The sequence below is a fragment of the Pinus tabuliformis genome, chromosome 9 (assembly GCF_031772625.1).
Source record: "Pinus tabuliformis cultivar Carrire ecotype Pingquan chromosome 9, CPIR1, whole genome shotgun sequence".
NCBI lineage: Eukaryota > Viridiplantae > Streptophyta > Pinopsida > Pinales > Pinaceae > Pinus > Pinus tabuliformis.
Genome location: NC_142307.1, coordinates 1741548331 through 1741562973, shown reverse-complemented (window position 1 = coordinate 1741562973; position 14643 = coordinate 1741548331). Strand labels below are relative to the sequence as shown.

The 14643-nt window shown below is 40.3% G+C and overlaps 1 protein-coding gene across 5 annotated transcripts in view; it reads right to left on the bottom strand.

Moving 5' to 3' along the window:
• Positions 1 to 14643, bottom strand: part of LOC149155677 (phototropin-2-like) — a 536047-nt gene that overhangs the window by 183708 nt on the left and 337696 nt on the right. For all 5 annotated transcript variants that reach the window (XM_089445887.1, XM_089445890.1, XM_089445885.1 and 2 more), the window contains one exon: positions 9145 to 9251. In XM_089445887.1, the coding sequence (XP_089302013.1) occupies positions 9145 to 9251 (107 nt within the window). The remainder of the gene's footprint in view (positions 1 to 9144; positions 9252 to 14643) is intronic.

Here is a 14643-nt window from a genome sequence, read left to right as displayed (position 1 = left end):
GATTTACTTCAATATTTCAGGAAGAAATATGAAATAAGTTTGTAGTGTATTTTATGATCTAGGTGAAATATATTCAGTTGGTTGCAGTACAATTCTTGAGATTGTTAGATCTAGGAATTTTCACATGGTATCAGAGCTGTTGATGTGAAACAGGAAGAGCAGATCTAACACTGAAGCAAGGGGCAACTTGCTGCAACAAGAAATAGTTTGAATCCCCTGAGGGATTGCATAGTTCTAGCCAGGAGGGCTATATTTTCGTGGGTGTCTCTCTCTGAGTGAGCTAACAGAGAGGTAAGACTGTCGGACCAAGAATTTGCAAAGGCAGAGGGAACGACGCAAAGCATTAGTACAGAGCTAGAGGGACGTCGTTTTCCGCAAGTTGCGTGTTGGGTAGAAAAGCCATCGGAAGAAGGAAACAGATCGCATAGTGAGGGAATACTTCCTCAGTGATTTCTTGATGAGGAAATCAGTATTCCTCATTTGCTGAGCAGCAGTGGAGAAACAGACTTACCAGCTCCATCAGGGAGTGAGTAAGCCAGCCTACAAGCTACATAGTAAGGAGAAAGAGGGAGTTGTTCGACAGTTTTCAAAGGATATGGCAACCAGTGGCTTCGAGGATCAAGATAGGTTGGACGGAGCTTCCAACTACGTCATTTGGAAGGCTAGAATGTCCTTCCTTCTAGAGGAGCATGCCCTCAAGACGTATGTTGATAGTGTGGTAGCTTTCCCTGCGGATGCAGATCCACTAAAGAAGTATAGAGCTGAAATGGCAAAGGTCAAGAGGATAATCCTGGATGGAGTAAAGGATCATGTGGTGTGCCAAATTGTTAGCAGAGCAACTCCTAAGGAGATGTGGGATGCTTTGGCCACATTGTATCAGGGATCTTCTAAGCAGCGGAAGATGTACTTGGAACAAAAGTTGAGATCTGCGCAGATGCAGAAGGGAGACTGTGTGGATCGATTCCTCACAAAGCTGAAGGAGACCCGTGATGATTTGTTGGCTGCGGGGCATACACCTCAGGATTCAAATTTAGTGAGATTGGCTCTAAATTCTGTCTCGAATGAATGGAAAGTCTTTGTCCAGAGTATCTTGGGCAGAGCAGCATTACCAAATTGGGATGAGATGTGGGCAGCTCTAAAACAAGCAGAGTTGAGGAGAGACCTGGTCAAGGTCAAACTTGAGGGAAGTAGCAGCAGCAGTGGATCGAAGCCCAAAGTAGAGGAGGAGGATAACGTAGCTCTTGCATTGAAGGGGTAGCGTGGGCAACATAGAGGAAAGAAGGACATCTCCAAGGTGAAGTGTTTCAGATGTAGCGAGATGGGCCACTATGCATCCCTGTGTCCTTTGAAGAAAAAGGACAAGGATGAGAAGCATGATCCTAAGGTTGCAGCTGCAAAAATCGAACAAGAGGATGAGTTCTCCATGACAGCCAAGATACCTCCAGGAGGGAGGTGGGCTGATTTAGAATTGTAGTTTGATAGAGCTACAGATGGGTAGGATCCTTGAGGAGCCCACCTCTTGGATCATCACCTTGCTACGGGAGCCCATGATCAGTAGTAGCGGGATGGAGGAGTTCTCAGTTGGTGCCATGGAGTGTTGATTCGATAAATGCAGTAGTTAGTAGCGCTAGAATGTGAGCAGCGCAGAGCAGAGGCAACAGTGCATGGAGGCACAATGCAGAGCTTCAGCAGCGCAGTGGCTTCAAAAGACAGCGTGGGTCTAGCAGCAATCAGACTTTCAACACCAAGGTGTATCCACAGGATACTTATCTAGTTTTGGGTGTTTTCAGTTGCTTCTCTCAGCAACTGAGTTGTAGTATGGATGCAGTGCTAGCAGTGGCAGTGCTAGCAGCATAGCATATGCAACATTTGAGAGGGAGTTGTAGTAAAGATGTAGAATTGGAAGTTGCAGTGTCAAAGGTAGTAGTACAGTAGCAACAATAGTGCAGTCATTGCTGGACATCATGTCAAACATCAACAGTGCAGAGGACGATGCTTCAGAGTCAGAGCAGTATGCAGCAGCGTATATTTCTAAACCACATTCCTCGCTAAGAGGGAGTGTTGATTTGGGGTAGCATCGGATGTGCTCTAAGCCTCAAATTTTGTAGAGAGGCTTGCGCACATGCATTCCAAAGAACCCAGAAACCATTTTGGGAAATTCCACCAAGAGACGATTATATTAAAATAATTAATATTTTTAATGGAGTTCCTAAGTCTAAACTTAGGAAAATTAAAATATTAATGCGTATTAATCTAATTGTGGGTGAATCTTCTTGATAAAAATGGAGATCAAGCCAAAATTATCTAAGCCTTTGATTAGGAGTTAATCTAGACTGTTGGTTGTCCAACAGGGAGATATAAGAAGGGGCTTGAGGGTCATTTGGAAAATACACCGAGAGATCAAGAGATTGAATTTCTGAAGTGAGAAGTTCTCAGGAGGAAATTCTGATCGAAGAGATATTTTGCAGTAGAGGGGCAGGGACAGTGATCCGGAGGAAGATTTCTAGATCTGGAGATGCAGTAGCAAGATGTTGAGTTATTCCAAGTGCAGGAACTCGCGAGTGTAGGAAGGCCCGAGTGTAGGAAGGTGCGAGTGCAGGAACGTGCAAGTGCAGGAACGCGCAAGTGCAAGAACGTGAGTGCAGGCAACATGAGTGCCGAGGTTTCTTAGGGAATATCTCTGCCAAATTTTCTTGTTGTTTGGATTGCCAGTTGGGCATCCATAGATGTACTCAGATTTCACTACTGCATAATAAAATAAAACCCTCACTGCTGCACTGGTTTTCCCAAGTTGGGTTTTTCCGGGGACATTTGTCCAAAAATAATGGTGTCCTATGTGTTTGTATTTCCTTGCTCAGTTTCTATGTTTCAGAATCATATTTAATTTGGTGTAGGCTGCTTCAGTAATTTACTTCAATATTTCAAGAAGAAATCTGAAATAAGTTTGTAATGTAATTTACGATCTAGGTGAAGTAGATTTAGTTGGTTGCAGTAGGATTCCTGAGATTGTTAGATCTAGGAATTTTCACAAGGTGGTCATGAAAATTCCTATTCTTTCATCTTCTCCCAAGTCTAGCCACATTGAGGTGCCTAGGGCATCAATTTCCTGGCAAGTTAGCCACTGAAAAAATTGATCTCCTAGTATCTCCTGACATGGCCTTTCCTCTAGCCCTCCTCCAAATTTGAAGACATTCCGACAGTGGAATTGGAAGAAAAGCCAAGCCCTACCTCCAGGATCAAATCTTGCCCTGCCATCCCCAAGGCTAGCACTTCCCAGGGTCAAAACAACATCATTGAGTGTAATTACTTCTTTGATCCTTCCCACCTTGTCTAGGGTAAGAAAATCATTGATTATTTCATACCTTCCTCATACCCTAGATTGGGTCCACTTGGCCCCGGGTGGTCCCACTCCTTCAAAGGACCATTCTCCAAGAACCATCCGAGATACCAATTTTAACAAGGATTTAGGGTGTGTGGAACTCCTTTCAAAGCCTATTCTCGTACACCTGACCCCCAAAATCCTCTTCCTTTCGCTAGAAGAGCATAGTAACTTGCTTAGAAAGCAAGCAAGGTCCATCTTTCAAAACCTTCTTGGAAAGGGTCTGGGTCACTCATATTCATTGACTTATCATTCGTTGATGACTCCATACATGTCGGGTCTCCTCCCATCAGTGAAAGTCCGTAAATAGAGGGAGCCTTAGTTGAGGTGACAGTGGGCTAAGGCTCCATTTGTTGCCCTTGGCCTAGCATTTTCCCTTTAGGGATTCCCCTTAGGCCCCTTGCTAGTTTGAGCAGTTACAAAACTCACGAATCGACACCACTATGATCCTAGCCCTTGATTAAGGTTTAATGTTGGCCACTGGAGCTCCAACAACGGATTATAAGAAGTCGATGGGCACTTGGAGAATACACCAGAGACACTTGAGTAGCTCGCTTTCCTTGGAAAATCAATTTCCAGAGAGCAGCAACAGTTGCCGGAGAGCCAGAGATCGAAGCAGAGACAGTGAGTCCGGAGGAAGTTTTCTAGATCTGGAGAGTCAACTATAAGAGGGGTTGAGTTTCCTCAGTGAGGCTGCGTAAAAGCTTTAGAGACAAAGTTCAATTTGGTGACGCAAAGGGTCAATTCAATCGCTCAAGGCTGGGAAGATTTCTGAAAGATGCCAGCGAGTCATTCTCAGAGGCTAGATTGGGCAGACGACTTGATCAGTTGCAATTCCAAGTAGAGCATCTTAGTGCCTGCACAAATTTGATGCAAAGGCTGACATAGGGGTTTCGTGGATTCCATTCAGAGCCAATTTCAGAGCTGGATCAGTGTCGGGTGAGAGAAAATTTGTCTCACTAATTTTTTTGGCGAGTTTATCCTATAGTGGATTGCCAATTTGTGCATCTAGATTGTACTCATAATTTCACTGTTGCATAATAATAAAACCCTCAGGTACTGCACCAATTTTCCCAACTTGGGTTTTTCCGAGGACTTTTGTCCAAAAATAACTGTCATATTTTTAGTGTGTGCTAGATTTTCTTAGTTTCCGACACTATTTTTTTCCACAGTTTATTAGTGAAAATCACAGAGTGAGTTATTTGATATTTGACGTAATAGACAACAAATAAATTGTTAAATAAATTAACAAATAGAAAATAATTTCCAGTTGTTGTGATAGATAAAATTTTCAAATGCAGGCGGGTTTTCATCTTGGACTTGGCCTCCTATAAGGGATCCAAGCCCTCAAGAGGATCACATTGGCATTTGTAGGGTGAGGGTTGAGAGCCATGGGCCTCCATCCATGCAGAGCATTGATTGCCATACCATGGGCTTCTTTAGCACCACCATTTTCTTGCTCGTGCCCCAGTTATTCAAAGATGATGATGCACTTGGACCACGTTGCCCCAACCAACTACACATTGCACCTAACATTTGGCAGCTGATTCAGGGCCCAATGGAGGTTATGTCTTTCCTAGGGAGACATGGGAGGGCATGTGTCATCTTCTAACCCTCATTGATGGAGCATTGACTTGATCTTGAGCCACTTGGAGACCCATGAGACCCATTTGGAGCCCACAAAGCCCAAATAGGGGTTTGGAGATGTTTTGCAGCATATGGAGGGCATGCCCCTCTTCTTCATGATTTTTGAGGCCTTCTCTCTCATTTTTAGCAAATGCGGCCTCAACGTTGCACCTCTAGGCCTCAATGCATGCATGATGTCAGCCTTGCGTGGGCTTGAGAGGGTAATTCGATTTTATTTTGGAGCTATCATGGTTGGCTTGTAACCATGGGTGGGTTACTTGACATTTTAGGCATTAGAGGTGCTTTGCCTTTCATAATTTGAACTCCTAACACTTGTATAAATAGGAGAGAGCTAGCCTCTTCCTCTCATCATCACTTGGATTTTCGATATCTCTCTTGAGAATTCTAGACCTATAATTTGAGGATGAATTTGGATGAATTTTGATGTTTGGATAAATTACTCTTGGAGCTTCTTTTTTGCATTGTGATGGATATGTTCTTCATTGTCTTGTAGGTGCTATTTAATGCTATATTTATGATTTGATTCTAATGGATGGAATATTGTCTCATGGTTATAAATGTGCCCTAATTGCATGTGTTACTCATAGATGATGAATGAATGAATTTTCCTAGAGGATTTGTTGCATATGTATCCTTGAAACTCCATTAACAATTGCCATCGAAGTATAAATATCTAGAAGTGTTGTATATTTTCTTCATTAAGTGTAGCGAAGCTCGTTCTAGGTCTCCTTGAATAGCGAGCTTTCATATTATGATCATCTTTGACTCCAATTCTCCTAATTCATAGGCACTAGTCTTAAATCCTTGGCGATCACCTTTAACTTGAAAAATCATCTCTCTTTTCACCTCTTTTACTCGTCCCTTTAAGGATAAGGAGGCCTCTCTAGGGCTTGGTGTGAAATCTATTAGAGGAAGGTGTTTTGTATTTCACTTGGATAGAACTCTTCCTTAGTGTCTCCTCTAGTGATCTTCAAGTTTTCGTGGATTTCCCATGTTGGAATCTCCAGAAATTTGATGCCATAGCCATCATTTCAAGAGGGAACCCTAGAAGCTAATCCTTCAACTTGGGGATTCTTTGAAGGCATTTGCTTTAGTACTCATTCGGGTAGATCTTACATTGCCTTTTCTCTTGTCTACCTTGACCTTCGATCATCTCATATCTCATCATATATATCAACCCTAGGTTTTGTGTAGCTATCTCTCAAAGGGGTTTTTCATTGAAAGTCTTATTAGATTCTCCCAAAGTTTGCACATTTGTTGAACTTTTCCATTGAATGAGCCACCTTCCCTCACTTCAAACCTACTATAGATACATATCTATCACAAGTGAGTCATAATGGGATTCCTCTCATCGGTGAAAATCTGAGAAGAGTAGGGGGCTTAGGTTGTGGTGATAGTGGGCCTCTGTCCCAAGGTGTTTTTGCGTCCTCTAGCTCTTGCTTCTTTACAAGGCCTGCTAGTTTGTGCAACAACACATTCGACTGCAAAAATGATCAAAATACCTGTTGTGTGGTAGCCCACCTTCATCCAAGAGGAATGCCAGATGGTGAGAGGAAACTGGGATATCATCATCAATGAGCAAGTGTGTAGGGCTGTTGGTTGGTTGGCTGGCTAAGATAGGAGAAAAGTTTTCTCCTATGGCATTACCCATTTTGGTGGGTAACAGATCCAGAAAGTGAAAATGGAATGGTTGCTCCAAATACTTTTAAAAGGGTTTAACTTTCATAAATATTTTCCTCCAAATGAATTATTTTTAAGGTGGATGTACCTTTTATGTTAATACTAACAATTCAAAGACATGCTTTATATAAATACCAAAAATCAATGCAAATTATTCCTTGTTTTTAAAGATCTTTGACCTCCCCTTATACAGTATCTTTTGCTCTTTTCGTTGGTGCAGATTGGTGGTTTTCACTTAGATGGAAATTCACAGCAGTGTCACGCAATGGCCAATGGTGGCTAGGGCTTCTCAATACTCACGGTGGTGGTTGTGACTTAGGCTTAAGGTGGCAGCGACTCACAATAGTGGAAAAAACACCATTCACTAGACAACTCTCAAAACCTTTAAATTTGTGACCTTGCTGTACACAGTGGTGATATGAGGAGGGTGGTTGAGCAACTCGCAGTCGTGGCTGGCAGACAGTGAGCTGAATTCACAGTAGTGACAGCTTACAGCGGTGACTCTAGGTTCATGGCGGAAACCATATTTTTACTACTCGATTCTCCTTCTTCACAATGTACTCTCGACTCTGCGAAGAGTCTTAAGCCTGCTATGATACCATGTTAAAACTCACAAGCAGAGACATGAAAGAAACCAATTGGAAATTCATGGGGCATTGCACACCCTTCTCACCATGGCATAAATTTTACAATAAATCAAGGACATTCTAGAATCTATGACTAACCACTTTTAGGGATATTTAGGACCAACAAGAACATTTTAAAAATATCTGCACTAATAGTTTCGAGAAGTATATTTATAAAAATATCTTGAACTGACAACTACCTGTGTGACTACCTCAGTTAACAGGAGAGATTTGTTTTTAACAGCCCGAGGGCCCAAGTATTGTAAATGAATGTTCATCTATGCAAATATAGATTCATAATTATAAGGAAAATATCCAAATAAAAACGAGATAAAATACTTCGTTAAGGTTGGTTCTATGACACTAGTCCCTTTACAAAGGAAGAAATAAGTCACTTTTCACAAGGAAAGTGGCTACAATTAATGTTAAATAGGGGAAGGCAAAAAACAATGGTGTTGCATTAATTCATGAATAAGTATCCAAAACAACAATTTGATAATAACAAGGCAATATGGGATTACTAAGATGACCTACAACATGAAAAAAATTAGAACTCAGACCAACATAGACATAATCACTTGGGCGCAATTGTACACATTCAGCAAGATTTTCTTTTGAAAAAATATGCAACAGTTTTTTGTTCTTATAATTCCAATATAAAACCCTAAAGACGATGTGGACAAAGAGGATATCATATATAGAAATGTTACCAAATGGGTGGATCATATAAAGACCCTCAATCACTGATAGAGTGAGTCAAAGATGGGAGTTGAATAACTAACAAGATAGGTGACTTACAAGAGTTGACATTAATGGAGATCACCTTGCTCTAAATTAGCTCTACCCAGCAAGCATGCGATAATCAAGAGAACTCACATATTGAGACAGGTGACTTACACTGAATATATTAAATGGGGATCACCTTGTGCCTTTAAATTAGCTATGAGCAGCAAGCATGTGCTATTCAAGACAGAACTCACATATTTTCTGTGTTCAATGTGGAAGAAAAAAGACACAAGCATATTTTCTAAAGTCTGGTTTTGTTTGATCCTGGAGAAAAGAATTAGCACTGTTTTAACCCCTTTGTTCTCCTCCCTCTCCACTGGAGGGAAGACCTTCTGGGTGATTCAACAGAGCATTGTAGTCGCCACTCCTTTATGCTTAGACTGACAATTCTCCATTTTCTCTAATTAAATTGATGTAATTCTGACTTGACTTTTCTTTTTCATAGGATTTTCAATGAACTTGCAACTCAAATAACTGCTAAAGGTCATGGTTGTAGAAAGTATAACAGGGACTTTGATAAACTGTAATATAACTGTTAGATGTTTCTGCCCTTTACTAGGCATTTGTTCCAGTCAATTTTGCCCAAAATTCAGAATGGATTTCTTGGAATCTTAAATTTCAACTGTGTAATCTGCCCAATTTGAGTGCCCTGGGGGTTTTCAGGATGCTGAATACATTTATGCATTTAAATATGCATTTTAAACAACTAAAATTCACAATCTTACCAAAAGTTGTATTGTCACAGTCCAGCAAAAGAATCAAATACATCTAATAGTTAAACTGTGCCCTTTGATAATGGAGCCTAAAAATGACATGGTGGCACTTTTGGCCCAGGCTGGAAAAGGGAGCGAAGCTCTTAACGATACATGATATATTTTTATAATTGTGTGATATAGGAAGCAATTTTCACAAAAAAAAATAATAACAGTTCACAAAAGATCAATGGTTACATTTTGATGCTGTCCAGAAACAACTTATTTTGAATTTTTAAACCAATAATATTTTTAGTATTTTATGACCTCATACCTGTGGTTTACAAGATGCCAAATATGATAAGTCGAAATCTGTCAATAATAAATGCCCGTCGCTTTGAAGCAACAAGTTTTCAGGCTTCAGATCTCTGTAAACAATCCCTGGACAAATCAGGGTAAAAAGAGGTATCGGATTAGAAAAACAGTTCAGATTTAAGATATTAACATGCAAACATAATTTTAAAATACCTGCCATCATTTAAAAAAAAAACCAAACCAGAGTGAATATGTATACACGTGTTTCTTGATAGAAATAAATGAACCAAAAGATACGAACAAAGTTCAAAAACCTTACTAAAGACATTTTTTTCGCTGAGCAATCAATGTTAAAAACAATAAAAAGAGGATCCCTTGTTCTTAAAATAGTTTACTTAGCTTACTTCACACAAAGGATGTAAATGGTTAAAATTTATTTTAAAAGAAGCGAACATTCATTATCTTCAACATGCCTTTCAGCGTCATTGTTCATTCTAAATCTTATGGTCAGTTGTTACAACGTAGCAAAAATGTTATATTACATTTAAAATGAGGTCCAAAAATAACATATTTTCCTCCCAGGAAGGTGCATGTCGAGGAGGTGTCGCATGAACCTATCTCAAGCTGTGTCTTCGTAAACGAGTTCAAGTTGACTGGATTGGAGTTGAGATTTCGGATGGTATACTATTGGCATGATCCATTTTGGGCTACTAAGCACTGTTAGGGAAATGGAGTTGTTCCTGCAGTGGTTCCTTTGCTACAGGCTTGTTTGATATAATTGGGATCTAGGTCGATCTCACAAATGTGTGTGGGCTACTTTACTCCTTGCTGGCATCATATTTGGTTCTACTGCATTTACTCACCTATTATCTTTGAGGATAATGTTGCAATATGAAATTGGATCCCCTCCTCCCTCTTCATTGTTGAGTGGGTTTTAGACATAGATTTCAACATGGTAGAGTGTTAGGGTGACAAAGATGGTGGTAATGGCTGGCAAGCAATGAATATAGTGATAAAGTTTCTTTGCAGTTTTTCAATCAAAACTGGAGTAAACATGCCTATATTTATTTACACATGTTTACTCCAGTTTTGATTGAAAAACTGCAAAGAAACTTTATCACTATATTCATTGCTTTCCTATATATATATAATCCTTATCACTTTTGGGTGACTTAGTTTCAATTGATAACTCAACTTATTAGTGTCCAACATTAACTACTTAAATAGCTTCAACAGGTCACAATTCATCACTGAATCAATGGTTGTACAAGACAAAAGGCCCAGTCAAAATGAATTACAACCAACTTGCTCCAAAATATTGAATCATCCATACATTATGGGTTTGATCTTGTTGTGAGTTCCCTTGAACATGTCTTCGGAAATGTGCATCCATGCCAAATCACAAACACAAATGCATAGTGTTACCACAAAATCTAGCAGGGCCCTAAGGGGAGAAAACCTATGTGACAACTACTAGACTAAGTGACAACAATGGGACAATGGCCCACTGTCACCACAGCCAAGGTCCCTTTCTCTTTACAGACTTCCATCGATGGGAGGAGTCTCAGTATGATTGTGATCACCTATAATAGATATTCAAGGTTTGAAGGTTCAAGGTGATGGAGCTAGAGCTCATTCAAAGAGAGGATCCATAAAGGTACAAGGCTTCAAAGATGCAAACCACTCTGTAAGAAAAACCCTAGAAAAGAAGGCACAAGACCTAGGGTTTTGAGGTTTCTCGATGGTAATATGTATTCACAAGGTTAAGGCTAGAGAGAAGAAGTTTCTTATGATTTACTCCAAGGAAAACTAAGCTCATACAACCCTCAAAGAAGTCCCCAAGGTGAGAGAGAAAGACCTAGGTTTTCCCTCTTAGAGTAGCACCTAGGGCAAGAGATTTTATGGATGAAACTCAAGCGAATGTCCACCAAACTTGGAGCATAAGTAGCCTAGACCATGAGATTGATGCTTGGACCCTCAAATTCCCAAAAAATAACCTCCCTAAAATTTCGCTGCAAACCTTAGATTTCCACCGTACCTTTAGGGGACCGAAATTTAGGAAAAAATATGGAGAAAGAGGAGTTTCACCATCAAAATCCTTGGACTAGTGCCTAGTCCTTTGGGCTATGGAGTCATTGATGCATTAGATTAGCCAAATTTGTCCTCAAGGAGTTCAAAAGTTGATGCCCTAGCTACCAACTTTCAACAATTACCTACTATTAGAATATGGAGTGTCATGAAGAAAAATAACATTTCATCACTAGGAACATTCATTGCATGTTATATCATGAGTAATATATGCCAGAGCCAACCAAATAGCTTCCAGAAAATTTCTTCAACAAATTAGGGCCCAATAGCATTTACATTAGTTGCAACAATTACATACATTAGGCATTTTCAAGAGAAGGATTTCATCAACAAAATAACTTACAAGATAATCATACAATATATCCATCCATATTCAAGAAGTAGCTCCAAGACCAAATAAAAAATTGGCTCCAAATATCATAGTGCATCCAACATACTCCAATAGCTTCCAAAGAAAAAGTGCGGGTTCTTTTACAAGACAAGAATCCAAGTGAAGATGATGAGTTCTCACAAACGAGACTCACTTCTATTTATATGAGTCTCTCTAAATTGAAGTAGCCTAATGAGCCCCCAAAATTATAAAATCATGTGCTAAAAACAAGTCTTGGTCACAAGCCGACCAAGTAGCTCTCACAAGTTATGAATTAGCCATCGATATGTAAGCTGAGTTGATGATGTCATGATGATGTAGGGTTGTTGAAGGGCCATGTTGAGTCCCCTAAGTGCCATGATGAGAGAGAGAGCTCCAATAAAGATGAATTAGGGGATGGCCCCTAATTTTCCATGTAAGTCATCATGTATTGCTCCATAGTGGGTCTGGGGCACAAATGTTGGTCTCATGGGTCTCTTGATAAAATATAAGCTTGTAGATTGCTCCAAATGAGGGCTCTGATGATGGTGCCTGCCCTCCCAAGTCTCAAAGGTGAGACAAACCTCCTGTGGGCCTTGGATCAGTTGTCATGGTCATTCTAAGCCGGTCGGGGAACATTGGTCCAACTGCATCATCTCGTGAGTAATGTGGGGCAATGAACAAACTACAGAAGGTGCTGAGGGTGCTGAGGGTGCCCATGGCATGAAATGATGCTCTACACATGATGGAGTCCCATGGTTCTCAACAAATCCCTTAGAAGTGTCAACATGATCCTTTGGTGGGCTTGGGTCCTAGTTAAGTTGCTCAACCCATGATGAAACTGTTGAGAATTCAATAGGTCAATGCATATGTTAATATTCTTAACTTGATAACTATTTGTGTTACCTTTTCACTTATTATCTTTGATCTTTATTATTCCAACGTGCAAGACATCAAACAACTACCAAAACAGTAAGAACAGTGACACAGTATATAGGCTGCAAGCTAGGGCCAAAACACCTCCTCTTGAAGGGAAAACTCGAAAGTCTCTTCTTATCTTTCAAATCTTTCAATTGACAAATACCATGACCTAGAACTAGACAAATACCCTCCAAGATCAAGTCTTCCTCGACCTTCCAATAAATCTGAAATTTTGCTGCCCAACAATTGCTGTAATTGTTGCTTCTTCTCTAGGAGACTTTGATCTCCCTCTAGCTGCTCTTCCCTTGAATTTTCTTGCCTTTCTTTGAGTCGTAGGGCTAGTAGGAAACCCTAAGAGACCTTCGCTTTCCTTCTTTCTCTTCTTCCTTCCAAAATCAAACCTTAGACTTCCCTAGTGTAGAAACCCTAACTTCGCACTTCCAGAAGAATTTGCTGCTCAGACGTCACACTGCCCAAAACATTTTGTTGCCTAGATTTCGCACTGCCCCAGAAGATTCTCTTGCCCAGGAGAAACTGCTGCCCATATTTCGTACTGTTAGAAGAATGTAGAGAGACCCAAATGTGAAAATTTCTAAACTGAAATTCTACTACTGCAACAACTGATTTATTTCACCTACTTATTATTCACAATAAGTTATTTACGAAATCCCTTCAGCAAATATTAAAATAAATTCTACTGCAGTTATCACACAATTACCCAGAGAAAAATACATGCACAAGAACCAATCACATCAACATAGTTATTTTTGGACAATTGTCCCTGGAAAAACCCAATGTGGGAAAACTGGTGTAGTAGATGAGGGCTTTATTAATCTTCAACAACAATTGCTTTTACAAGGAATGATTTTACAGAGAAACTGAAAGAAAACACCTGAGACTTTCCCTTTGAGACCTTCTGACACTTTGGAGACCCTGCTCCCACTTCTGCGTCACCCTTGCATCACTTTGTGTGGCCCAATGTGGCTCTGAGTGGCTCTGTGTCCCTCTGCGTTAGCCTTCATAAGCTCTGCATCTCTCCTCTAGACTACATCTCTCTCTGCACTGCCTCCCACTATCCCTGCGTCACCTCCTCCTCAATCACTACCTGCTGTTGATGCCCTCCTCTTCCTCCACCCTGCAACTCTCCCTCTGAAATCAATCTCCTCTACTTGAGAATCGATTTTTCTTGAGATACTGAGTATATGTCGGTGTGTTTCCAAATGATCCTCAAATCTTCTCTTATACTTTTCTTGTTGACAAATCAACGGCCGAGAGTAAGTCCCTAATCAATGGATAAGATTAAAATAGACTTGATTCTCATCTCTTAGAATCTTCTCACCCTTGCCTTTATTAATACCCATTAATATTTTTATTTTCTTAAGTTTAGACTTAGGAACCCATTAAAAAATATTAATTATTTTAATAACTCTTCATTTGCGTGGAATTTCTCAAAACGATTTTCGGGTCTTGGAGATCTCATGTGCCTTAGCCTCTCCTCCAAATTTCAAGGCTAGAGCACATTCGATGCTACCAAAAATCAACACTCCCTCTTAGCAAGGAATGTGCTCTAGCAATGTTTCATTATAGAAACATCACACTGATCTTCCGCATCGGTACCTATGTTGATGCTTGGCCTACTGCCTCAAATCCCTTGCATTGTTGCTTCCTGTACTGCTGCCCATGACACTACCACTGCCACTACTGCACCTGTACTGCAACTCCCTCTCAACATGCTACATCATGCTCCCTAGAGCACTGACACTTCTAACTACTGCACTGCAACTCCTAACACTTATCCATTTTTGCTACTGAAATGGATTCTTTACCATCCCCATCTTCTCCCTGAAATAAACAAACTTTTTTCTACCTAGAGCCTTGGTGAGGATGTCTGCCACCTGTTCTCTTATAGGAGTGTATCTCAATTGTATTGCTCCTCGTTGGAGATAATCTCTGACAAAGTGACACCTGATATCAATGTGCTTCGACCGATCATGAAATACTGGATTCTCAAAGAGCTTGATGCAACTCTGATTATCACATATGATCCTAATCACTTCCATCCTTCTCCTGAATAGGTTCACAAGCAATTTCCTAAGCCATATGGTTTCGCACAAAGTTGTGCTAGCTGTCATATATTCTGCCTCAGCTGAGCTTAGAGCC